This window comes from Indicator indicator, chromosome 6, assembly GCF_027791375.1.
Source record: "Indicator indicator isolate 239-I01 chromosome 6, UM_Iind_1.1, whole genome shotgun sequence".
NCBI lineage: Eukaryota > Metazoa > Chordata > Aves > Piciformes > Indicatoridae > Indicator > Indicator indicator.
This window is the reverse complement of record NC_072015.1, coordinates 30,717,639-30,730,850: the sequence shown is the minus strand read 5'-3', so window position 1 is coordinate 30,730,850 and position 13,212 is coordinate 30,717,639. Positions and strand designations below refer to the sequence as shown.

At 43.2% G+C, this 13,212-nt stretch overlaps 1 protein-coding gene across 1 annotated transcript in view; it reads left to right on the top strand.

Moving 5' to 3' along the window:
* ARHGAP28 (Rho GTPase activating protein 28) overlaps positions 1 to 13,212 on the top strand; it is a 99,339-nt gene that overhangs the window by 78,113 nt on the left and 8,014 nt on the right. The window contains exons 8-10 of the mRNA XM_054381690.1: positions 2,659 to 2,736; positions 8,566 to 8,728; positions 11,162 to 11,244. Coding sequence (XP_054237665.1) covers positions 2,659 to 2,736; positions 8,566 to 8,728; positions 11,162 to 11,244 — 324 coding nt within the window. The remainder of the gene's footprint in view (positions 1 to 2,658; positions 2,737 to 8,565; positions 8,729 to 11,161; positions 11,245 to 13,212) is intronic.

The window sequence follows — 13,212 nt, the reverse complement described above, 5'->3', positions numbered from 1 at the left end:
CACCAGCCTGCTTGCCTTTCTTTGGACACATTCCAGCACCTACTTACCAGATAAAAGAAGATGCAGGCTTTAAAGCCTCAGAAGGTGCCTATGGGTTGTCTGTCCATATGTTATAGTTTGAAAATCTTGTGACAAGGAGATAGAATTTGCTGCTTTTGTGAGTTTTATCTATCCTGGGAACATCTTTTGATTTTTGTAATTGCATGAAAAGTTCAGGAAACAAAGGTCTTGCTTTCTTTTTTCCTTTTCTCATGAAATTAGAGAACTAGGAAAATTGGGGCAGGCGGCAGTCTGCAGAAGCGAAAGAGATGAGTTTGTGTCAAGAGTTTTAATTTCACATTAATTTAAACCTATCATTTAGCTATCATTGATATTTCTCATGGAGGTTTGCATGGCAAGATAAAGTAATTTATCAAAGTAATATCATAGACTCATAGAAAGTTTTGGGTTGGAAGAGACCTCTAAAGGTCATCTAGTCCAACCCCTCATTGCAGTCAGCAGGGACATCTTCATCTAGATCAACTAGATTTGATGGTACAATGATATTGTCTTGGAGTCATTTACACAGACACAAGCACTCAGGATTCTATGAACTTGAAACTAAAACAAATCTGATAAATACTGAAAAAATGGGAAGTGGTGTGCAGTGTCAGGGCCAAGACTGATACAACTTGAATACTGACATGACTTTGCAATCAGCTCCACTGTCAAGAGATCATGGGAAATTAGGAGGATCCAACACTGAGGGCACGAAGCAGAGCTGGTGGCAAAAATCCAGAGCTGTGTGAATAAATGCTAAGAAATTACTGTATTTTTTTCATCTCATTCTAAATGATATTAAATCAAAACTTTTTTTTTTAAATTTTTTTTTTTAATTTTGTAATAAAGACTTGGAATGGAAAGAAATTTCAAAAGCAAAATACCCTGGGATCACTTTCCACTCTGAGTTCTCAGGTCCCAGAAACGCATGTTAGCTATAGACCTTTGCATTGTGCTCCTCAAGGAAGGACTTAAACATTTCTCAGAGGTTAGTTTTCCCTCAAAATACCATTGTGTTCTACCCAGTCTATCTGCCCTGTTTCCAAGTTACTTTTTCTATAGCGATGCCAAGTCTCAGATAAAGGGCAGAAAAACCTAAACTTTGGAGTCCACAGCACAAAAGCATGGACCTGGAGCAGGGCCAGAGGAGGCCACAATAACGATGTGAGGGCTGGAGACCCTCTGCTATGAGGCCAGGCTGAGAGAGTTGGGGTTGTTCAGCCTGGAGAAGAGCAAGCTCCTGTGGTCTTCCAGTACTTTAAGGGGGCCTACAGGAAATCTGGAGAGGGACATTTTACAGGGGCATGTAATGGCAGGACCAGGGGTGATGGTTTTAAACTAAAAAAGAGAGATTTAGACTAAGTGCAAGGAAAAAGAATTACACTGAGGATGGTGAGATGCTGGCCCAGGTTGCCCACAGAGCTGGCAGACGCCCCACTCCTGGAACCATTCCAGGGACTGGATGGGACTGTGAGCAACCTGGTTTATTTGAAGATATCCCTGCTCAGTGCAAGGAGGTTCAACTACATGACATTTAAATGTTCCTTCCCACCCAAACCATTCTATGATTCTGTGATTCTATAACATTCTCAGTTTTCCATACTCTTCATACTCCTTATTTCAGGATCAGGAAGATGAAGAACAAATTAAGAATGTTGATGTACATCAGCTAGCTCATTTTAATTTGCAAATTTTATAGAGACATATCTTTCCAAATTAGTTTCAATACCTAGACTGATAAAAAGTTAATAGTATTTAAGGGGCAGTGACGTGGTGCTGAGGGATGTGGTTCAGCACCAGTTTTGGTAAAGTTAGATAATAGTTGCACTTGGTGATCTTAAAGGTTTTTTGCAGCCAAAATGATTCTATGATTCTATTTTTAAGTGCTTCTGAGTATTTCAGAATCATAGAATCATAGAATTGTCAGGGTTGGAAGGGATCTCAAGGATCATCTGTTTCCAACCCCCCTGACATAGGCAGGGACACCTCACACTAGATCAGGTTGCTCAGAGCCACATCCAGCCTGGCGTTAAAAACCTCCAAGAATGGGGCTTCCACCACCTCCCTGGGCAACCTGTTCCAGTGTCTCACCACCCTCATGGTGTAAAACTTCTTCCTAACATCTGAATTTAGCCATTTCTAATTTTGCTCCATTCCCCCTAGTCTTGTCACTACCTGACACTCTAAAAAGTCCCTCCCCAGCTTTCTTGTAGGCCCCCTTAAGATACTGGAAGGCCACAATGAGGACTCCTCAGAGCTTTCTCTTCTCCTGACTGAATAGCCCCAACTCTCTCAGCCTGTACTCATAGGAGACGAGCTCCAGCCCTCTGATCATCCTCATGGCCCTTCTCTGGACATGTTCCAGCACATCCAGATCCTTCTTGTAACAGGGACTTCAGAACTGGAGGCAGTACTCCAGGTGGGGTCTCACCAGAGTGGAGAAGAGAGGGAGAATCACCTCCTTTGACCTGCTGGCTATGCTTCTCTTGATGCAGCCCAGGATACAATTTTCCTATGGTTTGTGTTTTGGTTTGTGTTTTGGTTTGTGTTGGGTTTTTTTGGGTGGTTGGGTTTTGTTTGTGTTTTTTTTTAAACTTTTTTCCTTGATTTTTTTTTCAGTTGCTGCTCAAGCTTGAAGAAACAGGTTTAGAAACTGAAGGAATTCTACGAGTGCCTGGATCTGCCTCTCGAGTCAAGGTACATGCTCCTGCCAGTTTTCTGTCTCCTGGACTGTGGACTCCATGGCAAATAACCCAGCACACACCCATTCACACTGCACATAACTACTGATGTGTATAGTTCAGCATTTCTATTTCTACCAGTGAAAGGTCAGGTTGGTTCCTGGGAATTAACAAAGCCTAGTGCACATATTCCATGATTTGTTCATGTCCTACATTAAGCACAGACTTGACATTGAATCCAGTTTTCACTGCTAGATGTTGAGGGATCCATTCAATTTATTTCTGTCATCCAAAAATGTTGTGATCTTATCTCTGGTTGAGTTATTTTTCAGAAAGCCAGAGTTGCTAGACTGAGTGAACTTCAGATAATTACCCCACTCCACGTAATTTTAACCTCTGTGTCACTTTATATCTCATTTATCTTCCATGATCTTACAATTCCATGTTCCAAGTGAGAGAAATTTGGCTTGCACTCCCTGTTTGGCAGCCTCAACTATCATATTTTCACATGCTATGAACACAGGATTGTTGCTATCCAACAACCTGACATTATGGTGCCCCAATGCTTGCAACTGTTTCTCTAGACTAACTTGATTCCAGGAGCTGGAAAGTTTTCCTGGGCTTAGTGTCTACAACCTTCCCAGATTTTTGTTTCTTTCTATTCTGGTTTAAGCAGCTTAGAATCATAGAAACATAGCATTGTTTTTGTTGGAAAAGGCCTCTAAGATCATCAAGTCCAACTGTCAACACAACACTACCATGATCATTAAACCATGTCCTGAAGTACCATGCCCACAGATTTTTTTTAACACCTCCAGTAATGGTGATTCCATCAGCCCCCTCGGCAGCCTGTTCCAATGCCTAACCACTGTTTCAGCAATATTCAACCTAAACTTCCCTTGGTGCAACCTGAGGCCATTTCTTCTTGTCTTATCACTTGATATCAGGGAGAAGAGAACAACATCCACCTGGCTCCAACCTCCTTTCAGGGAGTTGTAGAGAGTGAGGAGCAAGAAAGGTGCCTCCTTTTCTGCAGACCAAAGAACCCCAATTCCCTCAGCCACTCTTCATAAGTTTTCTCATAGTCTATGACACTTTCTTATCCTCAAGAAATCCAGGCTTGCTTTCTGAAGCTGGGGGTCTCAACATTGTGGCATCCATACAAATGCTGGGGATTGCTAAACATTGGAGAACATCAAAAATGAAAAAACAGTATTAGGTGAAATGCACCAAAGATGGGCAGTAGCATCCCAGCTCTCTCAGAAATCTGTGGTCTGAAAAAAGCGCCCAGCACCTTCTTGCAGGAGGGAACCCTAACCTCTTCAGGGAGATTACACAGCAGAGTTGTGCTCTAATGAAATTACTTTTTCATAGTCTTTCTATTTACTATGTCTTGCTCACTTCTTATTTACAACCTAGAATCACAGGCTCTTTTCAGTGGTACACAGTGATGGGACAAAGAACAATGGGTTCAAACTAGAACAGAGAAGATTTCACCTCAACATGAGGAGAAACTTCTTTACAGTGAAGGTGACAGAGCCCTGGAACAGGCTCCCCAGGCGGGTTGTGGAATCTCCTTCTCTAGAGACGTTCAAAACCCGCCTGGATGCATTCCTGTGTGGACTATCCTAAGTGATCCTGCTCTGGCAGGGGGGTTGGACCTGATGATCTCTTGAGGTCCCTTCCAACCTCTGATATACTGTGATACTGTGATAGAGTCTTTAAGGTTGGAAAAGACCTCTAAGATCATCAAGTCCAACCATCAACCCATCTCCACTATGTTCAATAGCATCATTAAATCATCAAGGTTGAAGAAGACCTCTAAGATCATCAAGTCCAACCATCAACTCAACTTCACCATACCCAATAGGATCATAGGATCATTAAGGTTGAAGAAAACCTCTAAGATCATCAAGTCCAGCCATCAGCCCAGTACTGCAACGCTCTCTAAACCATGTCCCAAATACTCACCTAGATCCAGAGAGCTGCTATGAGGTATGACTTGACAGGTAGCTCTCCTAGACTGGGTGGTAAGTTAAACTGCCCATATAAAAAATGGAAATGATAGGAGTTTTGGCTTCATTTAAGTCTCTCCAACAAGCCAACCATCAAGAGAGAGATTTTTATTCCAAAGCAGATCCAGCATTCATCCTTCAAAGCCTTTCTATATTATGACATTAGGATTTGAGGGCATTCCAATCTTATTTCACTTGTGTTTGGAGGACAAAAAGACATGTGGAAATTATTAAAAGTTACAATTTTATAAAACAAAGAACAGCACAAATAAATACAAGTTTTCCTCTGTAATCTGCTTTGTATGAAAAGGCCCAGAACCAAAAGTACTTCATACTCTGCTGCAGGATTAGTTATGTTAAAATATTGCTAAAATGTGTTTTAGGTGCATATATTTATGTATGGGGGGGTGTGGGTGTGAGTGTATAAAATATATTTGTGGATATATATATTAAATGTTTAGGCTTCAAAAGTCTTGCTTTTGATTTCTATGACTCCCCCCCCCCCCCCCTATTCTCAGCAGAAAAACAAGGAGTAGTTTTTCTGTCCTCTTGTGCTATTGACGAGGTGAGGATTTAATTTCCATAATTCCTGGTCAGTCACCAGGAGAGAATTTAATCCAGGTGTTTGGCTGGGTTATGTGCAAAAGATGTGAATCCAGAAGTTCAGATAGGCCAGTTTACTCCTAGCAAAAGCTGCTGGCAAAAAGGAGATTGTAACATTAGATAGGAACTCCTGAATGACTTTCTACTTCCTTTTGTGTCCATTCCACTTCATTATGTGTGACCATATCTGAGATGTCATTTCCTTCCATTCATGGGAGCCTGGCAAACAGAATTAATTTTTAAAAGCTTTTCTGTCTGCATGAACTAAACCTTTTTTTCAGTGCAGCATTAAATCACATTGCAGAAAAACCTGATCTGAAAGGTGAATGTTGGCTACAACTATTTTTGTCATGAACGGTCTCACAAAAAGCAGCAACAAATTTCCTATGGATAAGGCAGTGTTAGGCCAGAAATAATTATGAAGGTTGCCTTATTCATAGATCTATGGAACTTAGGGAGAAAGTTCTTTGTTATCAGGGTACTGGAGCCTTGAAGTAGGCTACAAAGAGAGGGAATGGTATCTCCTTCTCTGGAGACATTCCAAACCTACCTGCACTTGTGATCCTGGATAACTTGCTGTGGGTGGCCCTGCTTTAGCAGGGGTTTGGACTAGATGACCTCCTGAGGTCCCTTCCAACCCCCACCATGTTGGTTTTCTGTTATTCTATGGTATCTGCATACTACAATACTGTCCTTCAATTCTGTTAACCCAACATATTTTTGAGGAGCTTGTATTTTCTACACAGGATTTGAAGCTAAATTCTGTTCCCACTAGCAACCTTACTGGTTATTTCCCACTCACAAAAATCCCAGCATGGTGGGGGTTGGAAGGGACATCTGAGAATTATCTAGTCCAACCCCTTTGCCAAAGCAGGGTGCCCACAGCAGGTTGACCAGGATCGCAATGTCCAGGTGGGTTTGGAATCTCTTCCAAGAAGGAGACTTCACAACCCCCCTGGGAAGCCTGCTCCACTGCCTCTGCACTCTCAAAGCCAAGGAGCTTTTCCTCCTGTTCAAACAAAACCTCCTGGACTCCAGTTTCTGCCCATTGTCCCTTGTCCTATCACTGGGCACCATTCAAAAGAACCCACACTCATCCTCATGAACTCCAGCCTTTAGATATTTATATGCATTTACAAGATCCCCTCTCAGGTTGCTCTTCTCCAGGCCACATAGCCCCAGGTTTCTCAGCCTTTCTGCCTCAGAGAGATGCTCCAGCCCCTCAGCATCTTTGTAGCCTTTACTGGACTCTACGGTGGTTCCTTCTCTCTCTTGAACCGGGGAGTGCAGAACTTCACCCAGGACTCCAAATGTGGCTTGATTAGAGCAGAGAAGCAAGATGTGCTGGTTTGAGGCCACCCAGAACATCTCTTGCCCCGAAAGGGACAAAAGAATGACACATGCAAACGGATTGGAGAGTGATGGAAAAGTTTAAATGGAAAAGCAAATTGGTGAAGCTACAGAAAACTACAAACTACAAAGCATAGTGGAAAAGAACATCCTAAAGCATACAGAACCCCCTCACAGAATTCCCAAAAGCTTCCCAATCCTCCCTTCCTCCCACCTGAGGGTCTACCCAATCCCTCAGGGCTCTTCTTTCCCCCCATTGCTAGGCAAGTCTCAGGCTGGCCAGGTCTGAGACTGCCCCCCCCTCCATTCTCCTCCTGGCATTAGGCCTAGTCAGGCCTAAGAGGCCTTGAGGATACTCCCCCGGCATTACCCGATAAGAGAGGACATCTCCCATGGGAGCAGAGAGGGAAGAAAGAGGAAGAGGATGACTCTGCAGATGGCTTTATAGGGCGCAGGATTTATGGGTAGAAATATGCCATTTCCTGTGTCCACCCCCAGTGGGCGGGTACCTGGGACACCAGAGGTGTATCTCATGCAGCACTGGCAGGGGGCACCCAGCCCAAACTGCCACACAAGAGATCCTCTTTTGACCTGCTGCTCACACTCTTCTTAATGCACCCCAGGAGACCACTTACCTTCTTGGCCTTGAGGATACATTGCTAGTTCATGGTGAGCTGCTTGTCCACTGGCACTCCCAGATCCTTCTCCACAGAGCAGCCTTCCAGCTGGCCAACCCCTTACCTGTATTGGTGCAGAGGGCTATTCCTCCCCAGCTTCTGGACTCTACACTTGGCCATGTTGAAATTCATGGGGTTCACTTCTGCCCAGTTCTCCTGCCTGTCCAGCTCTCACTGAATGGCAGCACTGATGGAGTATCAGCCACTACTCCCAGTTTGCTACCACCACATATCTGTGACACATTGATTAGTCACCCTTAATCTGATATTGAGCAAAATGCTGACACTGGAGCACCCAAAATGGTACAGTCAATCTGCCTTAGATGCTTCTTGTTTGTTTTTTATTGGTTTGGTTGTCTGGTTTGTTTGTTGGTTTGGTTTTTTGGCCTTTTTTGGTGTGTAATAAGTGGGGGTTTTCTGACAGTCACGGTTTGACACCTTTATTTTTCTGCTAAGTGATTCAACCTAATTACAGCTATAGAGATAAAATCTCATTATAGCTCTCCTAAAGGAATATATCTTTCCAAAGACAGGAAGACCTGAAGTTAAAGCCATTGTCAGGCATTGGAAAAGGTTGCCCAGGGAGGTGGTGGAGTCAACATCCCTGGGGGTGTTCAAGAAAGCATGTACACGTGGCACCCAGGGTCATGGTATAATGGCCATGGTGGTCTTAGGTTGAAGGATGGACTCAGTGATCTTAGAGGTCGTTTCCAGACAAAACAATTCTATGATTCTGCAATTCTACTGAATTGCTCAGGGCCTATGGACTTGGATGCCAACAGACTGTCCAGCAAGTTTCCTGGCAGTGAGGAAGAACTGCCTCTCCTTTGTGATTTCAGGGTCAAAACCCCTAGAGAATCTTTTAAATGAAAAGAAGAAATCCTGTTTAACTGAATTTTCTGGTCCTAGCCCCAAGATGTTGCACAAAATTGTCTTGCTTGAAAATGGTTCACATGGGTCACTGGCAGAAATTGAACTGCAGCAAACCAAATTTAGCCTGCGTGGCAAAATATCTCCAGGAACTGGATTTATTGACTTGTTCTGAACTCCTCAGGCTTGTACATAAACTCCTACTGGTTTTGAGCTTCTTTCATACAGCCATGGTGTAAACCTGTTGTTTGTAATGAAGTTTCTGAAATGATGTCAAACTGTTGGGTCAGAAGCAATGATTAAAGGTCAGATGTTCCTTTTCTCTTTCAGAATCTCCACCAAGAACTTGAAGCAAAATTTTACGAAGACACTTTTGACTGGGACCAAGTACGAAACAATGATGCAGCAGGACTGCTGAAAATGTTTATTAGAGAGCTCCCAAGCCCGCTCTTCACAGTGGAATATCTGCCTGCTTTCATCACACTGGTGGAAAGTAAGTGGGAATCAAGTTAGCATGTGCTCAACTAGATAAAATTAGAGAATCTTAGCTGCATTATCGTTGGAAAGGCCTTGAAGATCATCAAGTCCAACCGTTAACCCAGCACTGGCAGATCACCACTAAACCATGTCCCTCAGCATCACATCTACACAGCTTTTCAATCCCTCCAGGGATGGGGACTCCACCACTGCCCTGGACAGCCTGTTCCAGGGTTTGACAACCCTTTTGGTGAATAAGTTGTTCCTAACAGCCAACCTATATATTCTGTATGAGAAGCAGGTACTGGGGTTTAGTCTGGAGAAGGGGAGACTGAGGGGTCAGTCTCTTCTCCCTAGTATCAGGTAGTAGATGAGAAGAAATGGCCTAAATTGTGTCAGGAGAGGTTAAGGTGGGGATATTAAGGAAAAATTCTTTACTGAAAGAGTGGTCAGGCATAGGAACAGGCAGCCCAGGGAGGTCATGGAGTCCCCATCCCAGGAAGCATTCAAGAAATGTGTGGACATGGGACTTTGGGACATGGTTTAATGGCCATGGTGGTCTCGGGTTGACAGTTGCACTCAATGATCTTTGAGGTCCTTTCCAGCCAAACAAATTCTATGATTCTATGATACTAAACCTCCCCTGGTGCAACTTAAGGCCATTTCCTCTTGCTTTATCATTTGTTACTCAGAAGTAGAGAGAGAAAAAGGTCCAGTATGTTGCCAAACATTTGAATTTTCTGCAAACTTTCCTTTTCAGATATAAACCATTTCAGGTCAGGTTGGACAGGGCTCTGAGCAACCTGATCTAGCTGAAGATGTCCCTTCTCAGTACAGGGGACTTGATCCAGATGACATTTAAAAGTCTCTTGCAACCCAACCCATTCTATTAGATCTGATTTATTTCTCTTAAGGCTTTTGCTGAGGTTAGAGTATTCATACAAAGAGATGTGTGACCACAGAAAGCACCAGGCCATTGGGTTTTGTTTTCAGTGTACATAACACTCTCTAGTTCAGTACAGATTGTCCACTTCTCTTCCAGGAAGAACACAGTGGCACCTTCTCATTCCTCCTGATGAAGTAAATTTACTTCAGCCAGGACAGAGGATGATGAATTTATTAGGCAAATTCATACAGAAAACTTAGGAACTTTACATAAGGTTGCAGATAAGTTTTCAGTGTCTCCAGGAGGTAAAGGGCACAACAAGGTCAACTCATACTTTAGCCATCATAGAATAGAATTACGCTATGGTTGGAAAGGACCATTAAAGGTCATCTAGTCCAAACTCCTGCAATCAGCAGGGACATGGGCAACGACAGCAGGTTGCTCGAGCATTATCCAGTCTGACCTAGAACACATCTGGAAGGGGCATCTACCACCTTTCTAGGCAGCCTGGGCTGATGTCTCACCACCCTCAGCATAAAAAAAAAATCTTTCTTTCTAGTCTGAATTTCCCACTTTTATTTTGAACCCATCACCTCTTGTCCTGTCACAACAGGTTCTGCTCAAAAATCTGTCCCCAGCTTTCTGATCAGCCCCTTTAAGTCCTGAAAAGCCACCAGAAGGTCTCCCCAGAGCCTTCTCTTATCCAGGCTGAACAACCCCAACTCACAACAGAGGGGTTCCAGCTCTTGCATCACTTTTGTGGCCTCCTCTGGATTTACTCCAGCAGGTCTGTGTCTTCACATACCTGAGCATGCTCCTTATGAGTCCCAAGCTGCATGGAGTTCAGATTGCTCAGTGGCCTAGAGAAGACTGAAGAGGAGGTGGCTGTGCAGAGTAAAGTAACTTTATTCCCTACAACAGAAACAAGATCCGTAACTCACATTCTTTTTCCTCCAAAGGACAGTTATTCATCCTATCTTCTCCACTCCATCTCTTTTAGTGATCATTGGACAGTTATCAGCTGCTGAAGACATGATATTTTGTCACTGACAAGAGGCTCTACATTGACCTAGAGTGCTAGATTTGGGATAAAGACTTTTGAAGTGATAAGGAATCAATTTCCAATGGCACAAACATTCAGCAAATTACTAAATAAGATTAATCCAAAACTTTTCAATTTGAAAGAAGGAAAATACTTGGTTCATGTTCACAACCCATTCTGTGATATCAAGAAGAAACTGGCTGGTACTGAAAAATATTGACTCATTGCTTTTTTTTTTTTTTTAGATTGAATTTTATGGAGCCTTGTCTCCCCCCTGTGACAAAGAGCCAAAATGATGAGGGAAAAAAAAAACAAACAAACACAAACCCCCAATTTATTAAATAGATTTTATAGTTGGGAAGAAAGCTATGGTTAAACTCCTCCTAAACATGCTCACCTCAACTGAGCAATGGTTACTGTGCTTCTAGAACTGCTGACCAACAGGGGGTTTGGAACAAACCAGTTGCAACTGGGATTTCACTTCTTTACATTCTTAGAATATTCATTCTTTACATTCTTAGAAATCTCCAAGATCAAGTTACAGCTTCAAGCTTTGCACCTGTTGATCATGCTGCTGCCTGAAGCCAACAGAGATACAGCCAAGGTAAGTGCTTCCTTTAGCATCACCTGCCATCTGTGGTGCTTGTGACTTTTAAATGAGAGATATGGGATCTTCCTAACAGCTGGTGAGGAGACATTGCACCATGAAAGGATTCATCTGTGTCTTTTGCCATTTCTTTGAAGAGATGTTCCAGTTCCTTGGCTCTCATTTCTTTTAAGAGCAGGTCAGAAGTAAATACTGGAGTAGATACTCTGGCCTCAGTAAGGGGCTCCAAGACACCATTGATTCTGGAGCACCTGTTTCAAAGAGGCATGTTCCTCTCATAGTTTGGGAAAAAAAAAAAAAGAAGATCCAGCTTCTGGGTTTTCTGTATAACTGGAATTCTCCAGGATGAAATTAAATGAGAAGCTGTCCCCTAGTCCACTCCCAGTGCTGAGGGAATTCCAAGGCACTGGAGCAGGCTGGAGGAGAAAGTTCAAAGCAAAGAAACCTAAGGCATGTACATCTGTAATGTGAATGCCAGGACCTCACCCTCTGCTGGTTTGCCTCACAACCCCATGCCCACACCCACACACTACGTCCTGATACAGACATGGTGGCTATGAGCATTTTGGGTTTTCTTGGGATCTCCCAGATCTAGCTGCAGCTATGTCCTGACCCTAAGAGGCCATATGCATCTTTGGACTTGTTTCCACACAAAGGATGAACAAGCCACCTGGGAGCCTCCAGACATTTCACCAAGCTGCCTGCTCACCAGGACCCTGAACAAACCCCATCTTTGACAGTCATAGAGTGGTTTGGGTTGCAAGGGACTTCAAAGATCTTCTTGTTCCAATCCCTGTACTACCAGCAGGGATACCTCCCACTAGTCTTCCAGTTTAGATATAGCTTTATGAGTCCAGGTGGCTTCTTCACCTGCATTTATGCAATCAGAAGAGAGAAGAATAACAACCTTCTTTGAACCATTTAGAGGTCTACCAGTGCTCTATGAAGGTGTGAGTTACTTCTTCCACCAAAGGCCATATGAGTATGGATCTGTATATGTAAAACACATAGTAGATGAGTTGTCTTAATTATTACCAGGCTTTCACACCAAAATAGAAGTGATGACAAAACTGAATCCATCTCCACTTGCTATCTATAATGAGATGTTAGAAATTTCACCAACATAGTTCCTTGTTTTGTGGTTCCTGGGCTTGTAAAAATGTTTCAAGAGCAATGTCAGGGTACAAAGAGAATGGTTTTAATACAATGGTGTTGCAAAAGAATTAATTGGCAGCCCCCAGTTCTAACCACAGCTGCAATCCATCTTATTCAGTCACTCAAGGAAAAATCTGAATACAGTGCCCAAAAGAGAAAAAAGTTTCCTTTGACTCTGCCATGCATGCGCAGAAGTGACGTCAATGGACAACCACTGAGCTCTTGATTTCATTATCCCAGAAGAAAAGTTTGGGGGTTGCTGGCAGAAACTCCTCAGATCATAGAACCATAAAATAATTTTGGGTGGAAAAGACCTTTAAGATCATTGAGTCCAACTCATTGTCTAATTAGAAATTCACATCAAATATAGGACTGGTGTGTATTTGAAGACAGATTGATTATCCTGGTAACTGCAATATAAAAAGCCTTGGCCAAACACATCAACATGGACACCTTGAAATCTAGGAAGAAATTCACTGTTCACAGAATCCCAGCCTGTCAGGGGTTGGAAGGGACCTCTGGAGATCATCTAATCCAAACCTCCTGCTAAAGCAGGGTCATCCATAGCAGGCTGACAAGGATCACAATGTCCAGGCAGGTTTGGGATCTCTCCAGAGAAGGTGACTCCACAACCTCTCTGGACAGCCTGCTTCAGGGCTTTGGCACCCTCACAGCAAAAAAGTTTCTCCTTCTGTTCAGATGGAACCTCCTGGGTTCCAGTTTGTGCTAGTTGCCTCTAGTCCTGTTGCTGGGCACCACTGAAAACAGTCTGGCCCTATCTTCTTGCCCCCCACCCTTTAGCTCTTGTTG